The 13691-nt window shown below is 38.7% G+C and overlaps 1 protein-coding gene across 2 annotated transcripts in view; it reads right to left on the bottom strand.

The window, feature by feature from the left end:
• VSIG1 (V-set and immunoglobulin domain containing 1) overlaps positions 1-3523 on the bottom strand; it is a 35559-nt gene extending 32036 nt beyond the window's left edge. Inside the window, exon 1 of one of the 2 annotated variants that reach the window (XM_025372605.1) lies at positions 3288-3523. In XM_025372605.1, the coding sequence (XP_025228390.1) occupies positions 3288-3336 (49 nt within the window). In that variant the 5' untranslated portion in view covers positions 3337-3523. The remainder of the gene's footprint in view (positions 1-3287) is intronic. The other variant, XM_025372604.1, reaches the window with a different exon arrangement.
• Between the last annotated feature and the right edge of the window lie 10168 nt (positions 3524-13691).

Genomic DNA, 13691 nt, shown 5'->3' with positions numbered 1-13691 from the left:
TATATAATATATAATTTATATTTATATATAATATATAATTATATATAGTATTTTATTATTGTTTTTGTTTTTATTGTATAGTAGATATAATATCATATATAATATATGGTATATATAGTATATGTTATATATTATATATTATATATGTTATATGTCATATATAATATATATTATATGTGTTATGTTATATAAAATATATGATATCATATAATATATATTATATGTCATGTTATATCTATTATATATTATATATAATAAAAAACCATACATTTATAATATATCATATATACATTATATACATTTATAATATATCATATTATATATTATATATAAGATATATTATATAATATATAAATAATATATAGAGAGAGAATGTCTTGCATTTTGGTAGTGATTGTTCATTCATTTATTTAATGCCTACAATGTGGCAAGCATTTTGTTTACAGAAGGATTATTATTCTCCTAATATACCACAGCAAAATATCCCCCAAATAGCCATATTTAATCTGATGCATTTGAAGTGATTTAATTTCCAGCAACTTCATGCATAATTGCTTCATTTTGAGTTAGGAAATAATATAATCAAATGATCACCCACTTTTTTGGATTTGACTGCAAACTCAAAGTTCAAATACATTACTCCTTTAAAATGCATAGCATATACCTCCAGAAAATGAAACCCACATTAACATATCTAAGAGGTGACTAATACATATTTCAAGTGTTTAAAATGATATGCATAAATTTTTTGCAGAAGAAAAGTTTGATTAAAACTCATTTTCCTGAATTAGAATTTAACCTAAGAATTCCCAAGAAGTCATTGAAAATATTTTGATTTAAGCAAAATCTGACCTGTTTAGTCATACCAAAATCGATTTTAAATATGTATGTGAAAATCGTGTCTGGATGTTTGGAATTTGGGAAAGTAATTCATTCTTTCAACAAACATTTACTATGTATCCACTATGTGTTAGGCACTATGCTTAACACCAAAAAGTGACATTCTCTCCAAAACAAGTCCAGGAAGAGCATCAAATTGCACATTGATGGAAACGTTATCAGTTGTCCAGATCAACTGATGAACACTGCTAATGACAGTAGTAGATTACTAAAGTGATCCTTTCTCTGACTTCAATACATATGAAAGCACAGCAAACGACAATAGAGCATACCACAATTTGCTGTACTGACACTGCCATATTTTGCTTTGGGCCAACTAGATAATATATGTATAGATATATAGTGTACACTATATGTCAACAAAATCAGTTATATAGTAACTTAGGCAGAACACTCTTAAGTATTTATTGGTCACTCTGATTGGGCCTTGTTCTAAAAGTCACAATCAAATAAAATTCCTGACGTCATGCTAAACAATGTTTTAAACAATAAAAAAGTATACAAGGAATAAACCCAATTTTTAAAATGTAATATATACACCTGCAAATAAAAGAATGATATTTCACCCAAATCTGAGTAGTAAAATTGCAGACGATTTTTATTTTATTTTAAATTTCCATATTTTGCAACCTTTCTGCAATGACCATGCATTACATTTATAATCAGTAAAAATTACATGTATGTTAGGTACGGTTAAAAAAAAAAAACTGGGCCGGGCGCGGTGGCTCAAGCCTGTAATCCCAGCACTTTGGGAGGCCGAGACGGGCGGATCACGAGGTCAGGAGATCGAGACCATGCTGGCTAACACAGTGAAACCCCGTCTCTACTAAAAAATACAAAAAATTAGCCGGGCGAGGTGGCGGGCGCCTGTAGTCCCAGCTACTCGGGAGGCTGAGGCAGGAGAATGGCGTGAACCCAGGAGGCGGAGCTTGCAGTGAGCTGAGATCCGGCCACTGCACTCCAGCCTGGGCGACAGAATGAGACTCCGTCTCAAAAAAAAAAAAAAAACTGTTCTTACAACCGTTCCAAACCCTGTGTCTATTAGGGCCAGGGCAAGGCCTCACATAGGGAAACAGGTATGATCTCAGAGGGCTGATGCAGAAGGCCCAGGGGTCGACCCAACTGGCTAATGACTGGAAACCCTTTAAGAAGAGACAAAAACTTTCATATCTAAAGTTAAATTTAAATTAATATGCCTAGGGAGAAGGGAAAATAGGAACATGTGTTTCCAGCTCTAGGGCCTAGTTAGGTCACTGAACAAATGGAGTGTTGCCTTCTGGTGATATTTAAGTCCATAAAACATCTATGCTTAAACATTTAGTAATGAACATTTAAGGAACTATTTCTAAACATGAGATCATTTTGAAAAGTAACACTTTTTTTCTAATTATAAAAGTAGCATAATGTTCTTCGTAGAAAACCTAGGAAGTATGAAAAGCTGAGAAACAAAATTAAAATTATCTATAATTCCATCACCCAGAGGCAACCACCATGGCACTTCAGTATACAACCTTCTAGTAATTTATTTTAGGCATATGTGTGTATCCTGCGTTTTCACTTAATATTTTATCCTGGGCATTTTCTTATGTCATTAAATATGCCTAGTAAACCTCATTCTAACAACTGCCTAATATCACTAATGGCCTAAAAATCCTGTTTTTGGATAAACAATATTATTGTATTTACTATGGACCTAACTTATAAGAACAGATGCAAAATGTATCTGATATTTGAAAAAACTAACCAAGGGATTTTCGGAATTAATGATCTCTCCTGGATCTAACTAACATCAGTATCTTGATTTCAAAATTGATTTTCTTCTGTTCAGATCCCTAAAATCACCCATATTGTGCACCATAAATCACTCACATATTTTGCAAAATATAGTCTTAGGATTGGAAAACCACAACTCCCTAAGAAATATTAGACAGTAAAGCACTCAGTAAAGTTCTGTTCTTCCCACGTGTAAGCCAGGGCAGGCCCTTCAACCCAGGCTCTGCCTGCTGGAGCAAGGCAAGTCAATCACTGAGCTTAAAGGAAACACTAAAGTAAAACAGAGACAAAATTATCCCTAGCACAAACTTTGGTTTCTGAGTAAATTCATTTGTTCACCTTTCAACCTAAGTGAAGAAACTATATTTTTTTTTCTGAGAAAATTTTCATTCAGAAGCTCCATAAAACAATAATATTACAGGCTTACGCCCCTAATATATCAGCATGGCATATGTTTGCTAAGCAAAAGTTCTGAAAATTATGTAACTCAGCATACTAATCACAATTCATTTGAAGTACAGGAGGGGAAAATTCTATGTAAAAATGTGGAATTTTTGTTTAAAAGGAAACTCTGTTTCCAATTATCTTTGGTGGTTCGGAGATCATTTCCTTACCTGCAAGGCAGCTTAGGATCAGAAAGACCTTCCAAAATGCGAACACCATTGTGTGGAGGTTAGTTGAGAGCAGCAGGTGCCAGTAGCTTGCCTGGACTAGGCTGAGTCTCAAATTGGCTTCTTCGATCACACCGAGGTTTGCCAGGCTTATCTGCTGGGCATCACCAAGCAAACATGCCTCTTTGGGCTTACTTATTGCGTATAGACCTTTCTCAGAACAGATTTGTGTTTCTTTGAAACACTTTTCATGGGGCGTGTTTCCTTGATATATTTGCTACTGTGTTAATAATAAACCCACGCATTTAAATTATTCAAGCTCCTTGTACACAGATTCTCTAAGTCTCATTGTTTAAAATCAGTCTTGCTAAAAAGTTGTACTTGGACTGGGGGATATGGTTTAAAGACAGCCTATGCAAATAAAAGCTGACAAGGCTAATTAATTTCAAATATTTCCACGAGTCTTACAGAATTGATTCACTAACCTCCTTTTACAAATTAAGTTATTAGATTGGTGCTATATCGTTTCCTGGGGAGATGGGGTTCATGGGAAAGGCACAGGGGTGATGAAGCTAAAAAGCATTCATTTCTGCGTGAACAAACTCTGGACATGTTACTCTTTTTTGAAACACTGACAGTTGTCACTACCCTCCACCAAAACTAGCAGTAGAATGATTTACATGCTTATGTCTGTCGGGTTGGAAACCTTATAGCACATATTTGCTAACATAATTTTGCAAAATCAAGTTAGTGAATACGTGCTTAAAGACTTCCATTGGAGACGTCTGAATTTTTGCAGAATTAAATTACTCAATAGATGCTATAGGGTTTCCTTAGAAATGGAGGTTCACCAGGAGGGCATGGGAGGCTCCACAGGTAAGGAACTTTCATGGGAACATGAACTTCTAGTAGTGTTCCTATTATGATTAAGTTACCCAGAGAAACCTACGGACTTTCTGTGGCTCTTCCTATGTGATCTCTAAGTCCTATCATTTCCATCTCCACAGAGACTTTCAGATGTGTTCTTTCTCCAATCTGCTGCTTCCATCTCGGTCCAGGTACTCAGCTCCTCACTCCTGGCCTATCATAGCAGCTTCCTAAGTGGTATCCCTGACTTCTTCCACCTTCATCTTGTGTGCCAGCCACAAGCCAATGCTCCAGCCCTAATGAAGTATTTCCAATAACACCATAAATGCACTATTTCATCAAATCCAAAGTCCTTAATATGGATTCCCGTTCTTCCAAGATCTGATCCTCACCTCATCTGAACTTTAGCCACATTAACTCATGCCCCTGAAAAAGTATGTCAAGATTTTCTGCCTCAAAGTGTTCAGTCACATGAAATGAGTGCAAATTTCAAGTGATATGTTTCATGAACTTTAATTTACAGGAAATGTTTGACCCCATCTTACTTTAGCCATGCCAATCTCCCACTGCTTCTTAGAAAGCCATTATGCTTCCATCAGGCCTGATTCATCCTTGCAGCAGCCTATCCTGTCCATGCTCATGTCTGATGCCAAACATTGGCTCCAGGTGATTTCCATCACTATTTAGAATTTTCTTCTTCCTCCTCTTACTATCCAAGTATATTCTTAGCATAGATCAGTCATACTGTCCTATGTGAGAATTTCAATGAACCGACATACCACCCTAGCATAAACTTGCATTTTACTTAAAACCAATATCCTACAGCTGACCATTGATTATTCTCCAGTAGTTTCCTATTTATTAACTGGTCTCCCTTAAATCTAGTCGCTGTGAATCCCTCCAGGGCAGTAACCATGTCTTATACAGGCAGTTCCCAACTTTAAAATGAGTGTGTCCCAAGATGTAGTGGTAAACTCGTTGACTGGAAGCAAGAACTCCTGCAGAAGCAATGTCTCACTGTCAGGCATGTAGCATGTAATCTAGCACTGGTTTGTATTCTGCATACTGGGCCATATAAGGCAGTGGAGGGTGAAGAGGAACAGCAGGTGACAGAGAAAGAACATTCCTTTCATTTCCCAAGATATGAGTTGTGCACAAATCAACAATTTTCCCCCAAATAACTATTGCGTGTCTCTGACATCCGCCTTCTCTTCTGCCTCCCACCTTCATGGCCCCCTGGCTCTTGGGTCCCTAGTTTGCCTTAAGTGAGAGTCTCATTCCCCAGAATATCTCATGCTCCAAAATTACTTTTTCCTTTTCATCCCTATTCCTCCCAGAAACCCTACCTTTCCCCTGTATAAGCAGACAGCAGCTCCATGTTAGGAAGGGGGAAAAAAAATTTGTTTCATTGAACATTCCCCAACCTGTTTGTGCTATTAAAAATACAATGCTGGCCGGGCGCGGTGGCTCACGCCTGTAATCCCAGCACTTTGGGAGGCCAAGGCAGATGGATCATGAGGTCAGGAGATCGAGACCATCCTGGCTAACACAGTGAAACCCTGTCTCTACTAAAAATACAAAAAATTAGCCGGGCGTGGTGACGGGCGCCTGTAGTCCCAGCTACTCGGAGGCTGAGGCAGGAGAATGGCGTGAACCCGGGAGGCGGAGCTTGCAGTGAGCCGAGATCACGCCACTGCACTCCAGCCTGGGCGACAGAGCCAGACTCCGTCTCAAAAAAAAAAAAAAAAAAAAAAAAAATTGCTTATTTTCCTCAAATAAATCTCTGACCAGGAGGATTAGGCAATGCAATAAAGAGAAATAGTCTGAGGGAGAAGATTTTGCAAAGGAAGACAACTTGTAGGGTGGGCCTCTGGCGATCCATACCACCTCTTCTCAGGCTTGGTTCTGCTTCGATTTCTAAGTCCACCAAGTCTCTAAAAGACCCACAGTTTTCACAATGCCTCCCATCCTGGAACTAATACCCGCATTTCCAGTGGTGAGGAGCTGGAATGGGGAGCGAAATTTTAAGTCTGGCGTTTGTAAGCCAGAGGCTTCCTATATTTCCTTCCGTGCCCCATAGGTGATTATAGTAGAGTGACCATTGATCATTAAAACTAGGACACTTTTGAAAGTGAAAGGGGCACTATTAGCAATTACCTGGGAAAGACAGCATAAACAGTGACAGTGCCAGACAAACCTGGGTGTCTGGTCACCTACCCACAGGGGATTACTAGGCACAAAGTAGGTGCTAAGTAAGAGCTTGCTAATTAATTCAGTATGTCCGAGTTGGTTGGCCCTAAGATGAGTGCAGTGGAGGGTATGATTTAAGGATGTTGCCCAAATCCATCTGCACCAAAATCTCTCGTGCAAACACAAAACACTCTGGAATATTTAAGTAAAATACCTATACTACTGCTATGTAAGACCTAACCAGGACAGGAAGAATTCTGTTACAACAAATTCTAAAAGAGAATTTAAACTCTCTGCTTGGACCTGAATTTTGATGTTAACTATTGCTTTAAAAAGTGGGTCATTAACTAGGACACGAAATGTTAAATATCCTTTGTAGTTTTACAGAGCTTTGTAATTTTTAAACTAATTTTCCATTTTATCTTTGCAGCTTTCCAATACAACAAATAAGTCAGGTATTACCTACATTTTCTATATAAGAAAACTGAGGCTAAAAAAATGCTGTGCCTTTGCCGAGGTCACCATAGCACGCATTAGAAGCTGTTCCTATCACACCACACAATTGCACAGTGTGATTGTAATGTAACAAATATGCTACTGCCCCCAGTATTCTTCCTTGGGAACTTTCAGAAATATGTGATATCTGATTTATTCCTACTTTTTAACTTAAAAATTACAAAAGTAATACATTTTGATAGTAAATTGTTTTCAAAGGACAAACAAGGATACAGAGGAAAAAAAGTCCCATTCATTCACTCACACATGTAATCCTTTTCCCAGGTTCACAAGGAACAGGAGTTTAGCATTTTTCTCAGACCTTTTTCTATGCATGTACACATGCACAAGCACACACACACACATACACACACGAGGTTTTTTAAAACATAAAGATAATACTATACGTTTTGTTCTATAATTTGCTTTTCTCCCTTCAAAAAAGTATTTTTATTCTCTCTTTCTGTCACTATGTCCAACTGTATCTATAGACCAACCTTGTCCATGTTAAGGCTGCATGGTATTTCATGATATGAATGTACCTCAATTTATTTAATCATTCTCTTATTGGTAAATTCTTAGATGGTTTCCAGTTTTTCAATATTATTGACAATGGTGCAATGAACATCCTTTTGTCTAGATCTGCCCACTTGTGTGATTATTATTGTAGATTAAGTCCCTAGAAATGGAATTGCTTGATCAAAGGGTATGTAGTTTACATTTTTGGTAGACTGCATAATTGTCTGCCAGAAATTCTTTACAAACCATACCTCCATTAAGAGTGTATGAGAGTGCCTTCTTCTCCACAGCCTTGTCGGCAATGAAAATTATCAGTCTTTTATTTATTTATTTTTTCTGTAAACCTCCTCTGTGGTCCTCAGCCTTTTATTTTTACTAGTATCATGGGTGAAAATTGGTATTGCATTGTTGCTTTAATTTGTATTTCTGTAATGTGGTTGGGCATCTTTGTAGAGGTTTACTGGCCTAACTGGTATTCCTTTCCCTGTGAATTGCTTGTTTACAACCTTAGTCCATTTTTCCACTGGGTTATCTGTCTTCTGATATTATAGAAGTACCATTTATATATTATGAAACTTACCCTGGGTTTGGTATCTATGTTATAAATATTTTCTTCTGATCTATCACTTTCCTTTTTAATTTTATGTTTTTCACCATAAAGAAATTTTCATTATGTTTTAATCTATCAATTGTTTTCTTTGCAGCCACTGAGTTTCATGCCTTCCTTAGGCAAGCCTTCCCCAATCCAAGATTACGGAAATGTTATTCTATATTATTATTATATAATATATGATATTATATATTCTGTTAATGCTTCCATAATTTTATCTCTTGCAATCTCAGTTATGCAATTCTGTTCTTCTAGTTGCTCAGGACAAAACCTTGCTATCATCCTCGAGTCTTCTCCTTTTCTCATATAAAACATCTAATTCGTCAGCAAATTCTTTGCGCTCTGTGTTTCAAGCCTATCTAGACTCCGAGCACTTCCCCCACCTTCGCTGCCCTCCTCTTCATCTGAACCACCAGTGCCGATTACCTGGATCGTGGCAATAGCCTCCTAACTGGTCTCCCTGCTTCCACCTTTGCCCTTCTCACAGTCTATTCTTATCACAGCCGGCAAAAGGATCCTTTTAATAGGTCTCACCTTTGCTCAGATTCTTTTAATCACGTCTCACCTTTGCTCAGATTCTTCCAATTTGGTAGAAACCAAAGCATTTAAAATAGCTACAGGTTGGGTGCGGTGGCTCGCGTCTGTAATCCCAGCACTTTGGGAGGCTTAGGCGGGTGGATCATTTGAGGTCAGGAGTTTGAGAACAGCCTGGCCAACGTGATGAAACTCTGTCTCTATAAAAAAAAAAAAAAAAAAATTTAGCTGGGCGTGTGGTGGTGCACACCTGTAATCTCAGCTACTTGGGAGGCTGAGACAGGAGAATCGCTTGAACCCGGAAATTGGAGGTTGCAGTGAGCCCAGATCAGGCCACTGCACTCCAGCCTGGGTGACTGGGGAGCAAGACTCTTGTCTCAAAAGAAAATTACAAATGAACAAACAAAAAATTACCTAGAAATTTATAGCCCATGTGTGAAGTACCTTAGTTAACACATTCTAAGTGGTTGATGGGGGGCAATTATAAGCCCCTAAATTTGCTAAAGTCAATTCCAGTGCCCTTTGTATTTCTCTTACAGTTGTGCTGTCCAATGTGGCAGCCACAAGCCTCAAGTGACTTTTGAACGCTTGAAATGTGCTGTAAGTGTAGCAAGCACATTAGATTTCAAAGACTTAAAATGGAAAAATATCATTAATTCTTATGCTGATTATAGAAATAATAATATTTGGGACATATTGGGTTAAGTAAAACATATTACTAAAATGTAAAAAAATAAAATAGCTTAGAAGACGCTAAAATGATCTATCTATCTTATCCACACCACCACCTCTCTGACCTCATCTCTTAGCATACGTCCCCCCCTCACTCTGCTCTAGCCATACTGCTCTCCTTGTTGAATCCTCAACTAGCCTGGCACGTGCCCACTTTTAAAAAGGCATTTATGGCTGCATAGTATTCCATGGTGTATATGTGCCACATTTTCTTTATCCAGCCTATCGTTGATGGATATTTGGGTTGGTTCCAAGTCTTTGCTATTGTAAATGGTGCTGTAATAAACATATGTGTGCATGTGTCTTTATAGTAGAATGATTTATAATCCTTTGGGTACGCACCCAGTATTGGGATTGCTGGGTCAAATGGTATTTCTGGTTCTAGAACCTTGAGGAATTGCCACACTGTCTTCCACAATGAGATCATGTCCTTTGCAGGGACATGGATGAAGCTGGAAGCCATCATTCTCAGCAAACTAACACAGGAACAGAAAACCAAACACCGCATGTTCTCATTCATAAGTAGGAGTTGAACAATGAGAACACATGGACACAGGGAGGGGAACACACACACTAGGGCCTGTCGCGGGGTGGGGGGTCAAGGGGAAGGAGAGCATTAGGACAAATAGCTAATGCATGCGGGGCTTAAAACCTAGATGACTGGTTGATAGGTGCCGCAAACCACCATGGCACATGTACACATATGTAACAAACCTGCATGTTTTGCATATGTATAATGGAACTTAAAGTAAAATAAAAAAAGAAAGATGAAAAAAGGCGTTTATATTAGCAGTTGACTCTGCCCGTGACACTTTCCCCCTGGGTATCAGCAGAAATGACTCCCTCATCTTCTCCAGATCTTTGCCCACTTATCAGTTTTCAGCAAGGTTACACAATTTCAAATTTTAACTGTCCCCACTCCAGCCCTCCCAATCCACCTGCTTTTTCCTTTTTTGATAGCACTCATTACTTTCTCACATAATACACAATTGACTTATTGTTTGCTTCACCACCCAGCTAGAATGTAAGTTTCAAGAGAGTAGGGATTTCAGTCTGTTTTGTTCACTATTTATCCCGAGGGCATAGAACTGTGCTTTACACACAGTAGGTACTGAATAACTATTTGTTAAATTGGTGAATTTATGAATTTGGATTTAATCCATTTGGATTTTTTTTTGTGTGTGTATTGTGTGGGATAAGGTGAAATGTTTTTTAAATGTCCTAAAGTCTGAAATAGTGGCAAATCATTACCCTTTGATGAAGATTTGCTCTTTGGAAACAGCTAGGTCACTTGAGGCAAATTCTAATTAATAAGGTGGTAATCAAGTGCAGTAATGCTGCTTCATGGTCAAGAAATGAGGTGTAATCATAAAGTAAACAGGCTACTGTCTTTGCGGGGCTTGGGAGCTGACTTAGAAGGCAGTCTGGGGTTTTCGAAAGGCAGTCCAATGTCATTCTTATGGCATCAGCATGAGAGAGAAACAGAAACAGGGTAGATGGGGAAAATCTGAGGCTAAAGCTTTTTCATATATATTTCTTTGATCATCAAAGTAAGCATCAAAGGAAAATCAGAATTTATTGATTGAACTTTCTTATACATATTTTGCAGTTTTGCATAATTTTTAAAAAATCTGAATTACATATGGAAAGGTGAAATCTAGTCAGTGCTTAGAGTCTAAAGATTTTAATTCATTTATGTTGAAATGGTTCTAAAGAAGGTGTTTCAAAAACCCCTTGGGCAATAACAGCACCATTGAGGCTTCATTACTTTTTCCAACTGCCTGCCATGCATCTCCTCTTAAAGGTCCCCCTGGCACTTCAAATTCCACCTCATACAACACTCTCTCTCTCCAAACTGGCAAACCTGTGCAACTTTCCAACCACTGTTGCTGGTGCCCTCATTATAATAACTCTTCACTGCAGTATTCTTTGACTCCTACTTTTATCCACCCACCATTCCACCAGTATCAATTCCTACTGATGATAGATCTGAAACTTCTCTTCAGTCCATCATCTGCTTTCCATCTCATCTGCCACATTGTATAGTTCAGCCCCTGTTATCTCTCATTTAGACAGTTGCAGTAGCCTCCTGGTCCATCTCCTTGCCTCCAAACTTCCTCCCTTTCATTCATCCTTTATAATCCTACCAGATTATAAGTTTTCCTAAAGTCCAATCATATCATCCTTATACTAAAGAATCTTCCATGATTCCCCATCATCCTTTTCCTTAGACATAAACATTTTAATCTAGCATTTAACTGGTACCCAACCTGCTTTTCCTATCTATCTTCTGCTATTTGTAACAACAACAACAACAACAAAAAAAGTCAGAGCTGGCAGAAGTCTTACAAATGGTCTCCAGACAAAACTGAATACACTCTGTTACCTGAACGTATCCTCACTTTTCCACCCTTGTGCCTTCACATAGGCGATTCCATTCCCTTCTCCTAGATTACTCACCCCAAGTCTAATTGTCAAAAATTCTACTCATCCTGTGAGCCTCACCACAATTGTTCACTCTTCCATGGATTGTCTACTGATTCCTACAGGATGTGATCTCACACTTACAGCATAATTTAATACCTCTCACACAGCACTTAGAATAAGCTGGGCACAGTGGTATGTGCCTGTAGTCCCAGCTACTTGGGAGGCTGGGGCAGAAGGATCACTTAAGCCCAGGTTTGAGGTTACCATGGGCAACACAGTGAAACCTCCATCTCTGAAAAATCAGGTGAAGTGTAGTCCAAGCTGTTCATGTACTGGCCCTCTTCGTGGCTCTAAGATTGAAAGCTTCTAAGGAGGATAGGGACAGGGTTTTAGTGATTTTACATGCACATATGCACATGTGCTTATTTTGAGCCAGGTATTGTGCTAAGTGCTTTATATGCATTACCTCGTTTAATCATCTCAACAGCCTTATGAAGTAGGTAGTTTCAACTCCATTTTTTAGGTGAGACAGTTGAAGCACAGAGAAATTAAACAATTTGCAGAAATCTCATAGATAACAGGTAGACTCAGGACTCATATTCTCATCCCTCTTAACTCACCTCAGATATTCCCATTATGTAGCCCATGTCCTATTTCACACATGCAGTTAGGTAGTGTTCTCTTCAATGGATGATACCTACTGGCTCCGCCTCCCTGTTCTTTATTGCATATGTCTACAGTGAGCAGCTATTTTTATCTTGTTTTACCAGTTCCCAGTTGGGTAATGGCTGCTGGTCGTCCTCCTCACAAGTATGGCTGTTGTTGGTCAAGGCTTCAGTTCCCAGTAGCCACCTTATTGCTAAAATTGAGGCTTACAAAAAATTTTCAGAAGATGACATAAACACCAGGGCCAGGACCTCAGCCCAAGTCAGTAGACTCCAGAGGCTGCGCTCTTAACTTATGGTTAACTTACTGTGGCTTTAAGGACCTGGCATGGTATTGGCACATAAAATGTATTTAAGAGATGTTTGGTGAATTCACGTTTTCAAGTTCATGATCTCTCAAAGTGACTATTTTGAAGGGTAACCCTCATTTGGATGTGCATAATCTGGTATATTTGTTGAAAAACAACCCCCAAATTGTATCATCATCACCGTCAATAACAACAAACTTTCTTATTCCATATTAAGACTGAATTGCTTTAGAAACAATAAAAGAAGAGGAAGCAGCACATAATTCTACAATTCTCTAAACCAAGAGTTGGGAGTCCCAGACTAGGGACTCTCACAGTAAGAGAAACCCAAGTGAGCTCTGTGATGTTGTTATGCAGTGCAAGTTCCTCTTTTCCCTACCATCCTCACGTATAAGGACAGGAATTTTTCTCAGCGATGAACCTAGTATGACCACACGTCCCTAAATGTGCCCTCTGGACACCTTACTGGGAGTCCTCCAGAGGCCTTCAGAAAAGTGCCAGAAGTGGATCTCAGTAAGGCTGTGAAGCAGGGGAATTTCAAGGGTGTATTGAAGGAGGGCCATGGAGGTTCCTGTCATCTTGAATTTGGAATAGCTTTGTTTCCTGTTTTAGAGCGAAGAACCATGCAGAAAGCTCTCCTTTGGCAAGTCATGTTTTAACAATAAGTATGAGTCAGCTTGTGTTGAGTAGCCTGGGATTGCTTACCTTGTGATAGTAGGGAGGCTGGAGTGGGTTAGTACCAGGAACTCTATGTTAACCGATAGTGTGATTCAACCTATTATGTACATTGAACTGTTTGGGGAAGCCTACTCCTAGGCAATTTGTGTTGACGCACTGTACAAACACATGTCATAGATTGCCTGGAAAAAATCACATGCATGTGTAGTTGCAGCTCCCCCAACCCCTATTCAACACAAAGAGGTCCTAGACCCTCCAATTCTTTCAATTCTGGAGAGGTTAAACTTGACCAGAGCCACCAAAAAGTCACATTCTATTTCTATAATTGCAGTGCCTTGCATTTTTTAACTGGTCCTATCCAACACTTCCTAAAAATGCCATA

This window comes from Theropithecus gelada, chromosome X, assembly GCF_003255815.1.
Source record: "Theropithecus gelada isolate Dixy chromosome X, Tgel_1.0, whole genome shotgun sequence".
In the NCBI taxonomy this organism is placed as follows: domain Eukaryota; kingdom Metazoa; phylum Chordata; class Mammalia; order Primates; family Cercopithecidae; genus Theropithecus; species Theropithecus gelada.
The sequence above is the reverse complement of the archived record's forward strand: the minus strand, read 5'-3'. Positions and strand labels throughout refer to the sequence as shown.